This window comes from Oryza glaberrima, chromosome 2, assembly GCF_000147395.1.
Source record: "Oryza glaberrima chromosome 2, OglaRS2, whole genome shotgun sequence".
Classification (NCBI taxonomy): Eukaryota; Viridiplantae; Streptophyta; class Magnoliopsida; order Poales; family Poaceae; genus Oryza; species Oryza glaberrima.
The window spans coordinates 5,857,801-5,868,477 of record NC_068327.1 but is presented as its reverse complement, the minus strand read 5'-3'; the positions used below and the strand labels follow the sequence as shown (position 1 = coordinate 5,868,477).

General features: G+C 42.5%; 1 protein-coding gene across 1 annotated transcript; it reads left to right on the top strand.

Annotated features, from left to right (window-relative positions):
• Window positions 1-8,484: 8,484 nt before the first annotated feature.
• On the top strand, window positions 8,485-9,894 carry LOC127764015 (F-box/kelch-repeat protein At1g80440-like). The gene has a single exon (XM_052288820.1). The coding sequence runs from the start codon at window positions 8,582-8,584 to the stop codon at window positions 9,725-9,727; it is 1,146 nt and encodes a 381-aa protein (XP_052144780.1). The 5' UTR covers window positions 8,485-8,581; the 3' UTR covers window positions 9,728-9,894.
• The last annotated feature ends 783 nt before the right edge of the window (window positions 9,895-10,677 follow it).

Sequence of the window (10,677 nt, the reverse complement as noted above, 5' to 3'; positions counted from 1 at the left end):
CTATAATGTTGACGAAATGAAAACTGAAACTATGACGATGTCCACATCTTCTAATAATCTAAAAGCTAGCTCTTTTGCTAGCTTTCGATTGGTCCATGTGACGCCTTTTACTTTCAAGAAAAAACATAAGTTTATACTAGAGAAAAAAAACACCTAACAATCATATGTGAGGAAAAATCTAGAGAAAAATATAATTCCAGAGGCTTCCAAAACTATCTTCTCTTTCCAATCATACAGAATTCTACTCATTTGCCTCATATAAATATAACACGCCTACTCGATACCGCTCCGGTAACTCTAGAATATATAGTAAACCTAAAAATATTAAGCAAAAAAACAAATCTAAAACAACAAATTTACACTAATTTTCTTTCTTTAAATATACTAATCATACTCGGTACTATTAGCTTGCGCTTTTGTTAGCTTTCGATTGGTCCACGTGGCGCCTCTTACTTTGAAGAAAAATTATAAATTTATACTACAGAAAAAACACCTAACAATCATATGTTATAATAAAAATATCACATATGGATTCCAGAGGATTCCAAAACTATCTTCTATTTCCAATCACATGAAATTCTACTCCTTTGCCTCCTATAAATATATCACGTCTACTCGGTACTACTCATATAACTCTAGAATTATAGTGTAAAACCAAAATTATTAAGAAAAAACAAATCTGAAACAATGAATTTACATTATTTTCCTTCTTTTAAATATACTACGCATATTCGGTACTACCCATATAACTCTAGTATAGAATATATAGTGAACAAATAAATCATTTATATGTAAATCCATAAAATGTTTCTTTAATATCATATATGTCCATTTGTCAAACCTAAAATAATGGTTCATAATTTTATTTCTAAAATATTTTATGAAAACTTTAAAATTTCAAATAAGAATGTCACAGTAATTATCCAGCATGTCACAATAAATCTGCCCAACACTCTGGTTTAAAGCAGAAACTCGTTTATCACCCCCTCCATTTTTGTTCATTGTCTTCTCCAGCGCATTGTTCTTCATCTTCGCTAAATGGGTGTTCATTGTCTTCTACAGTGCTTGTTGTTCATCTTCTTCTCTAACAAGAAGATACGACTTATATAGGTCATCGCTCTCTTCTGCTAGCTGCCGATTATATAATATAAATTATCAACCTTGTCAGTGTAGAAGATACGACTTATATAGGTCATCGCTCTCTTCTGCTAGCTGCCAATTATATAATATAAATTATCAACCTTGTCAGTGTTTAGATAAATAAACAAAAATAAAAAGAATGAAAGTATTGAGCATCAGGTATTTAGGTCAGGTGTAAGTATCTGTTGCTACTGTCGGTTTTCGTAGTGAGATGTACTACTCTGAATTTCTCTTTTAAACCACTTATGTGATAGCACTAATGTTCATCCATACCTCGCTAGAATAAGGATTCGACCGTGCTGATATCAACACCAACTGGTTTATCCGAGTGAATTCTACTATTCATGTGATACTACTAATGTTCATCCATACCTCGCTAGAAGGAGGATTCGACCGTGCTAATATCAACACCAACGGTTGGTGTTCATCCGAGTGAATTCTACTGTGATTACAAGGCAAAAACGAAAACATCAAAAATACTATATCGTAATAATAATTACTTACTTGAAAATATCAAAAGAAGGTCTAAATTATGTTAGTTCTTAGAGCGTCAGGATAATCATGGCGCATGGCACATGCCAATGCTACTTGCACTTCATATAGCCAATGCTACTTGCACTTCATATCTCGCATTATGTCTGTTTTGAGCTACCAATTGTGTTCATATCTTTGGTTTACTCGTTCGACTAGCGGTAGCGCTTATGAAACAGAGTTGTAATGAAATTATTTTACATCCCATCCTCTGTTGTGAGGCACACATGAAGTCAATAAAGTTATTAACAAAAGAGGATTAAAAAACAGGGTGAGACACCTAAATCAATAAAAAAAATGATTTAAATAGTACTTCGAAACAAGGTTGCAGTTAGTTGCTCCGGTTATATATATAGTGTAGAAAATCGGTGTGCCGTTGGCATGTTTGCTAGTCAGCCTATATAAATTTATCATAAAAAATACTAAATGATAAAATTGATGTGCTCACTAATTTGTCGTCACTACAAAGTGGAAAGCCAAACTAAATATGAAAGGTTTGCCGTGGAAATTAGTGCAAGTTGAGGTAAATGAGTTGGAGAGGCGAAAGGTGATGTTGCTGGCCTCATACAAGGCTAGCGAGAAAGAAGTTGAATCTTCGATGAATTAAATCCTTGAGGTACAGCACAGCCTCTATAGCGCCCACCTCTTCTTGAAAGACACCCGGTCCAGTTTGATTCGAGAGTAGAATTTAAGAGACAAAAGTTGGAGGAAAAGAAGATCATTAGGAAGGAAAGAAGAAGGGAAGAAAGGATGGCATTGAAAGAGGATAAATCTGATAGGGAAAGGTCATCAGCTAAGAAAAAAAAGGAGAGGGGCAGTCTGAGAGTGAAAGGAACATGCCATCAGAGAATACAAGAAAGGGGAGGTGAAGTCTCAGATATCTTCTGAGAAGAAGTCATATGAGAGCTCCAAAGCTGAGGATCATAAGGGAAAGGGGAAAGTTAAGGAGGGCAGAAAGAGTTATGAGAAGTCCAACACGGAGAAGAAGGGGAAAGGCAATGAGAACAAGAGTTCTGAGAAGGGGAAGGGGAAGACAATTGACGGTAGAAAGAAATTACGAGGAAGGTTAGAAGAAATTGTTTCAGCCACTAGGACAACTAAATGCTAAGTATGAAATGCGACTAGGAGAGTAATTAAGGAACGATCCCTCCAGATAAAAGAAAACTTGTTGAGTTTTTAAGTCCTATTTCTCTGCAAGTACTTTTTTTCATGATATAAAGACCATGCACTTATGCTTCTTATGCATTTCTCTCAGATCCATCATCCTTATTAGTATGTGCCTGATTTCTACTTGGATACATGTTAAGGGGAAATTGAGTTTATGTTCGGAGAACATGTTTTACTCTGGTCTTTTTCATCCCAGGCCATAATGCTGACCAAATGAAAACCAAAACTAGAAGATGTCTAGATCCATGTATATAACTAAAGCAGCTATCTGCAACCTTGTTTTGAAGTACCATTTAAATCATTTTTTTCATTGATTTAGGTGTCTCACTCTGTTTTTTAATCCCTTTTGACTGTGTGCGCGCTTCATAACAGAGGATGGAGATGTAAAATAATTTCATTACAGCTCTATTTCATGGGCGCTACCGCTGGTGATCACAAGTAAACCAAGATATGAACACAATTGGTAGCTCAAGGCAGACCTGATGCGAGATATTAAGTACTCAAGTAACATTGGCATGTGCCATGCGACATGATTAGCTAACAAGAACTAACATAATTTAGACCTTCTCTAGAACACAAATTTGACTGGTTTTCATACAAACTAGTTCTAATTCCATGAAAAAAAAATGCCCTATTTCTCCCTTCACAAATAAGGCATTTGATACACAAGACCCAGATGGTGAGCTCTTTGATAGCTAAATAGCAATTTGACAATATACTTTACCTTCGTTTAAAACTCTTTTTTTGTTAAGTATAATATTGTACTCCCTCCGTTTCAGGTTATAAGACGTTTTGACTTTGGTCAAAGTCAAACTACTCTAAGCTTAACTAATTTTATAGAAAAAAGTAGTAATATTTTTAACCCAAGACTAGTAGTATTATAAAAACTTATTAAATTATAAATTTAATGAAACTATGTTGGTGTTGTAAATATTACTACCTTTTTCTATAGAGTTAGTTCAACTTAGAGTAGTTTGACTTTGACCAAAGTCAAAATATCTTATAACCTAAAACAAAGGGAGTAGATAACTATTTTGAATCAAAGTAAACAAAGTGAATCCAATTTTATGGATAACATGTTACTACCTATTTTGATAGGTCACACACGTACCGACGGACCGAGTCTGAGTCGGCGTCCGAGCGGCTTTGGCTAGGAGTCCGGATCAGAATTCGGATCCGAATCCGAAATAGAATGAACGCCCCGCACTATAAATATATCAACCGGCGATCGTATAAGGAATTCGGCATCGTTGAATAGCCTCATCACCGTCGTAGACCACCCATCGCCTGATCTGCGCCTGCTGCTACCCATCTGCTTGCTAGCCGGGGCTGATCGATCGAGAGGCCCAGTCAGTGATCAGCTTGCGAGCATGGCGACGGACATGGAGGTGGATGAGCTGTGCCGGTGCCGGTGATCGTTGGGAGGAAGAGGTGCGCGGCGGAGGACCGGAGGATGGAGTTAGATTTGCGGCAGGAGGTGGAGCTCCGTGCGAAGGCGCTCAAGGACAACACGTGGGGGGGAGATGGTGGCTTGCGATGACCCCTGGCTGAAGGAGATCTTGCGGAGGAGGTGCGTGAACACAATGCGGACGAGGGCCCTCCACGCCCAGATCACCAGGCTCATCGACGACATGGATCACTGCCATCGCAAGTTCTTCCTCACGGGGAACGAACGGGTGCTCTGGCCGCCCTCCCATGTGTACTAGTATCATGGATGAATCTCTTCTGTGCAATTGTTCATGGTTGAATCCTTTGTTTCTCTGTTCGAGATCATCCAATAATTCTATGTGTAATCAAGTAGGTAATTATTATTACGGTGTAGTAGCAAACTTTTCAAGGCTTTTTTTTTGCCTTAGAATCACAATAGAATTTACTCGGATGAAGCCGTTTGTGTTGAGATCGGCAACTGCTAATATGGCCGAATCATCATTCTAGCAAGTCAAGAGAGATTTAGAGGCATGGATGAACATTACTAATAGTGCTATCACATAAGTGGTTTAAAGAGAAATTCAGAGTAGTACATCACTACATCTCACTATGAAAACCAACCGTAGCAATAGCTACTTACACCTGACCTAAATGAGAGCTCCTAGCGCGGGATTAAGTGGCGCGCGGGATTAGCGCTAGCACGTCATGGAAAAAAAAGGGGGCTGCTAGCACGCACGCACGGCAGCCGCTTTCCTTTTTCTCTCTGATCTCCTATTTTGGTGCTTTTTTGGATTTTTTTAAATCGCTTTCTTTTTTTTTTCTCCACACGCGCGCATAATTTTTTTTCAATATTTTACAAATTCAATCTTTCACCTTTAATATCAGTCGAGAGTTTTAAATTTGAGTTGAATGTTTCTTAAATTTAAGTTGAATGTTTTAAATTTTGAGATGGAAGTTTTCAAATTTAAGTCGAAGGTGAAAGTTTTTAAATTTGAGTTAAAAGTTTTCAAATCTTGACTTGATTTTTTTTAATTTGAGTTGAAAGTTTTCGAATCCAAGTTGAAAGTTTTCAAGTCTGAATTGAAAGTATTCAAGTTCGAGTTGAAAGTTTCAAATCTGAGTTGAAAGTTTTCAAGTCTGACTTGAAAGTTTTCAAATCTGAGTTGAAAGTTTTTAAATCTTTAATTGAAGGTTTTCAAATCTGAGTTGAAAAATTCAAAAAATCATAAGTTGAAAGTTTAAATCTTGACTCCTATACATGTGCGATAGTCAAAGGCGAAAAAAGAAAAAAACGTGACAACGCCATATAGTCCATGGGAAAAAAAGAAAAAAAGGAATAAAAAAAACGTCACAACGCCAAAAAATTAAAAAGAAAAAAAAAAGAAAAAAGAAACATCGCGTCTACGCGGGCCTCCCTTTGGCGGCGTCGCAGGCGCGTATGCGCTAGATAGCTTTTCCGGACATGAATACCTGAAGCTCAATCCTCTCACTCTTTTTTTTTCTTTTTTTGCTTATTCATCTAAATACTAACAAGTTGAATAAACCAGATATCATGACCATCCAAATGTGAAATGATATTACAATTAGGCAAAAATCAACGACCTCTTCCATTCTTCAATCAAGAAAAAAGAACTGAATTTCATTCTGCCACAAAAATATTGCATTACTGAACTACAGGCCCAATACTGAAATTCTTATCGTCATCATGCGACGGCCCATTACTGGCGAGTAAATAAACCAGATATCATGACCATCCAAATGTAAAATGATATTACAATTAGGCGAAAATCAACGACCTCTTCCATTCTTCAATCAAGAAAAAAGAACCGAATTTCATTCTGCCACAAAATATATTGCATTACTACTACAGGCCAAATACTGAAATTCTTATCGCCGTCATGCGACGGCACATTACTGGCGAGTAAATACGACGGAGAGATCTCACTTTTTTATTTCTTTCTCCGGTCAGTCTCACGAATAAATAACAACAACGTTGCGCTTGGACACACGAGCCAGCCATCATCGATCCAAACCTGATAAAGAACTTGATCTTGCCGTCTTGGCCATCTTGCTGTCCCTGTAAAATTTGTCAATTATGTGTGTGATGAAGTGTGAACAGCGCGTTACATTCGACTGATCCTGAAAATAATCCCCCAAATTAATATCTGAGCTAGTAGCTAGCTGCAATCGATCCTGCAAGCTACACCAGCGGCCAAAAAACGAGCCGGATTAAAGCCGGTGCAATTGCATTGATGCTCCCAACGCCCAATCTGATCGACAATTTGCACTGCACGATCGGCTCAAATCAGCTCGTCAGTCACACTCGATGCGTAACAGTGACAGTGACATGTCACTCCTGTGTCTGTGACTCTGTGTGGCTCTCTGTAAAAACGGGATCGAGAGCGTGCGTGCGAGCATGTGCTCGTCGACGGCGGCGGCGTCGCGAACGAGTGGATAGGGCGGTGCGCCGACGATCTGATCGATCCGCGGCTCCGACCGCGACGGACGTCGATTTGGGAGGAAATGGGTTAATGGAATGGATGCACTTGCAGTTACAGTTAAGTTAACCAGAGATTTGCTTTATTTGCTCTGCTCTGTTTTGTCTGTTCGGTCACTCCGCTGGTCCACTAAATATCACCCTTTATCCTGATCGATTAGTTGGATGGGCACGAGGAATAACTGGTATGCTTAAAAGGTACCGGTATTTTTTTATTGACCGGTAAACAGAATCAACTCTGTACTCTTCCCATCAAAATAAAGGAATTAACTTCTTACTATAAATTTAAACATAGAAAGAAAATACTAGCACCGTTATAAAAAAAAGCTATCTACTACTCCCTCCGTCCTAAAATATATGTATTTTTAATTAGATGAGACACATCCTATTATGAACCTGGATAGATTATCATACAAAACATAAGGCAGCAAGATCATTTGAACCAAGGGATTAGGGTAGTACATAGAGAGGAACGGATCATGAAGTTAACCAAGCCATAACAACTTTGTCACACATAAATCGACGTATACATTCAAGACTTCGGGTTGGCCATAGCTTCCTTGAAACAAAAGTAGAAATAACCTAAGTGAGCAATAGTTTAACTGATTAGGTTTCTTGTGATAGAATTACCCTCCGAATTTCTAAATGTTTAAATTTACAGCTAATTATTTTTTTATTGCTAGGCAATGTAATTGTTGACAACGAGATGTCCATGTTGATTTCATCAATATTAAGATATACTAATCCAATCTTTTAATATGGTGTGCATATGTGTATTTATAGAAGTGAGTATATGAACGTTTACGTTTGTACTGTGTTCTAAAAAATCGAAATAAATTTTACTACAGTATTAAAAAAAACTTGTGGTTGTACGCACATATAGCCTAGTCATACCAGCCGGCAGTGGCTCGTCGGCAAAAACTCCATCAAATTTTAATATTGATGTGTATATTGATGTGAAATTTATAGAGTAAATACTATGAATCCAGTTACTCTGCAGTAATGTTGAGCAACATTGGTGATGTGAGGAGAACAGTGAACGAATGCATTGAGCATCAGCGCTTTACTGTAGCTACAGTATAGTAGATGTTGCTTTACAGCAGAATTTACTGTAGCAGATCATCCGAACCATCAATCACACAACCAACGACGATACACAGTATCCCTAATGCCATATATTGTACCTCTCTGCCGTATTACATTTACATGCTACTCCTATAATATATTATAGTAACCTAATATCGGATGAGACATTTCATATTATAATCTAGACATCCTCTTGTCTAGTATATTTGTTGTATTATGAAATGTCATATTCGATACTAGTTTATTATATTATTGGACAGAGAGAGTACTATAATAGAGGATCCCAATCCAAATACGAAGTTATATTGAAATCTATTCGGGTTAAAAGAAAATCTTTCTGTCAGCCGGCGTCAAGCGACGGGCGCCTTCGTGACTCCTCACTTGCATCCAATTTCCCCCCTGACCCAACCGTGTGCCCGCGCCGCCGAATCCAATAGAAACACACGCAAATACACACCTCCAAAACCACGCGACGCGACGCGACCCCGGTTCCCCTCAAACCAAACGGTTCGCCGCAATTCCCCCCCCCCCCCCCCCCCCCCCCCCCCCCCCCCCCACGCCTCGTTCCCGCGGACTCCGACCTCTCCCGAATCCCTTTCCCTCCTTTGCCCGCCTATTTAAACCTCTCCCTCTATTCCCAAACCCCAACATCTCCACTTGACTAATCCACAGTTCCACTCTCTGATTCTCAATTTCAATTTCTTAATAGAGAAGAAGCGATCGGATTAAGCGATGAGTGATGACGAGCTGATTCCGGGGCTACCGGAGGAAGTGGCCCGGGAATGCCTGCTGCGCGTGGGATTCGACCAGCTGCCGGCGGCGAGGAGCACGTCGCGGCGGTGGAAGGCGGAGGTCGAGTCGCCGTTCTACCACCGCCTCCGCAGGGCCCGCGGCATGGCGCGCCCGCTCCTCGCCCTCGCCCAGGCCGAGCCGCCGCTCGCCGCCGCCGGCCCGGCTAACAAGTACGCCGGCCTGTCCACCTCCTACCGCCTCGTCCTCCACGACCCCGTCGCCGGCGGCTGGGCCGCGCTGCCGCCGCTCCCCGGCGCCGGTGGGCTGCCGCTCTTCTGCCAGCTCGCCGCGGTGGCGGCGTGCGGCGGGGAGAGGAGGCGGCTGGTGGTGGTCGGCGGGTGGGATCCCGAGACGTGGGCGCCGACGGACGCGGTGCACGTGTACGACTTCCTGTCCGGGTCGTGGCGGCGCGGCGCGGCGATGCCTGGACCGAGGCGGTCGTTCTTCGCGTGCGCCGCGGTGGGGAGGTGGGTGTTCGTCGCCGGCGGGCACGACGAGGAGAAGAACGCGCTGCGGTCGGCGGTCGCGTACGACGCCGAGGCCGACGCGTGGGTGCCGCTCCCGGACATGGCGGCGGAGCGGGACGAGGCCAGGGGCGTCTACGTCGGCGGCAGGTTCGTCGCCGTCGGCGGGTACCCGACGGAGGCGCAGGGCCGGTTCGCCGGCTCCGCCGAGGCGTTCGACCCGGCCGCGTGGGCGTGGGGCCCCGTGCAGGAGCGTGTCCTCGACGAGGGGACGTGCCCGAGGACGTGCTGCGCCGCGCCGGCGCCCGCGGCGGGCGCGACGATGTACATGCTCCGCGACGGCCACCTCGCGGCGCGCGACGCCACGAACAACGGCGGCGCCGCGTGGCGGGCGGTGGCGAGCCTGCCCGAGGACGGCCGCGCGGTGACGGCCCTCGCCGCCATCGGGGACAGCCGCGTGGTCGCCATCGGCGCGGGGAGCCACGGCGGCGAGCAGGCGGTGTACCTGCTCACCACCGAGGAGGGCGGCGACAAGAACGGCGCGGCGCAGTCGTGGGCGCGCGCCGCGGCGCCGCCGGAGTTCGCGGGGTACGTGCAGGCCGCGTGCTGCGTCGAAGTATAACGATACGTGCAAGTAATGTACGTACAGAGACGTACACTGTACGTACGTACATATGCGCGCGCGCGCGATTGTGTATACGTTTTTGTGCGCAATTGTTATAGTGTATATGTTTGTGTTGTACACTTAAAGCTCAGCGTTTCGTATATACGATGATCCGAGATGGAGATGATCAGTTTTGCATAAGCTCTGTTTTGTTTGTTTACTTCACATAAGCAGATAAGCTCATTGGAGTCTTCCGTGCATCCACAAATTGAACGCTATTTTTTTCTTTTCAAATATGCAAACAGCATCAAGCGTGTGTACACTGCACGGAAGAAGCTTCTTTTGATATAGGACGCTGACATGTAGGCCCGTGATATGTAGGCTAATGAACTGTGGGACTATCAGGCATTCAAAATCAGAGAGCAGGAGAGTAAGGGGGTTAGAACATGTTTAAAGAGACAAAAGATTATAATAAATTCATATTCTTGCTGAAATCCTTTTAAAGTGTTGTATATATATACTTCTTCTGCTCTATAAAAAAAATTATTTTTAACGGTGAATCTAAACATGTGCATATACATGTTTGGGTTATAACACGTTACGTAGAAAAATCCCGCATATTACTGCTAAACTTATTTTTTATGGAAAAATATGACGTCATAAATATAGCTACACCTAAAGAAAAATACCACCACCGCTAACATATGTCACTGATTAAATTTACAAATCCCAAAAATAGAATAATGATGTCAGTAATATCCGAGACAATTGACAGAGCCAGCTTTCGGATGATATTTTGGCAATCATCTGTGACATTTCCCTCTTGAAGACACGGACAGGACAAACCAAAAAAAACCAAAAAAAAACCAAAAAAAACCATGAGCCAAATGGATTCAAAGTGGACCCTGTAGACACATCACACATATCCCTGCAGCGGCAAGTGACGATGTGTAAACCAGAAGACGACG

Bases quoted from the DNA above. Each gene is read 5' to 3' on its own strand.
- LOC127764015 (XM_052288820.1), top strand. From the start codon at position 8,582: ATGAGTGATGACGAGCTGATTCCGGGGCTACCGGAGGAAGTGGCCCGG.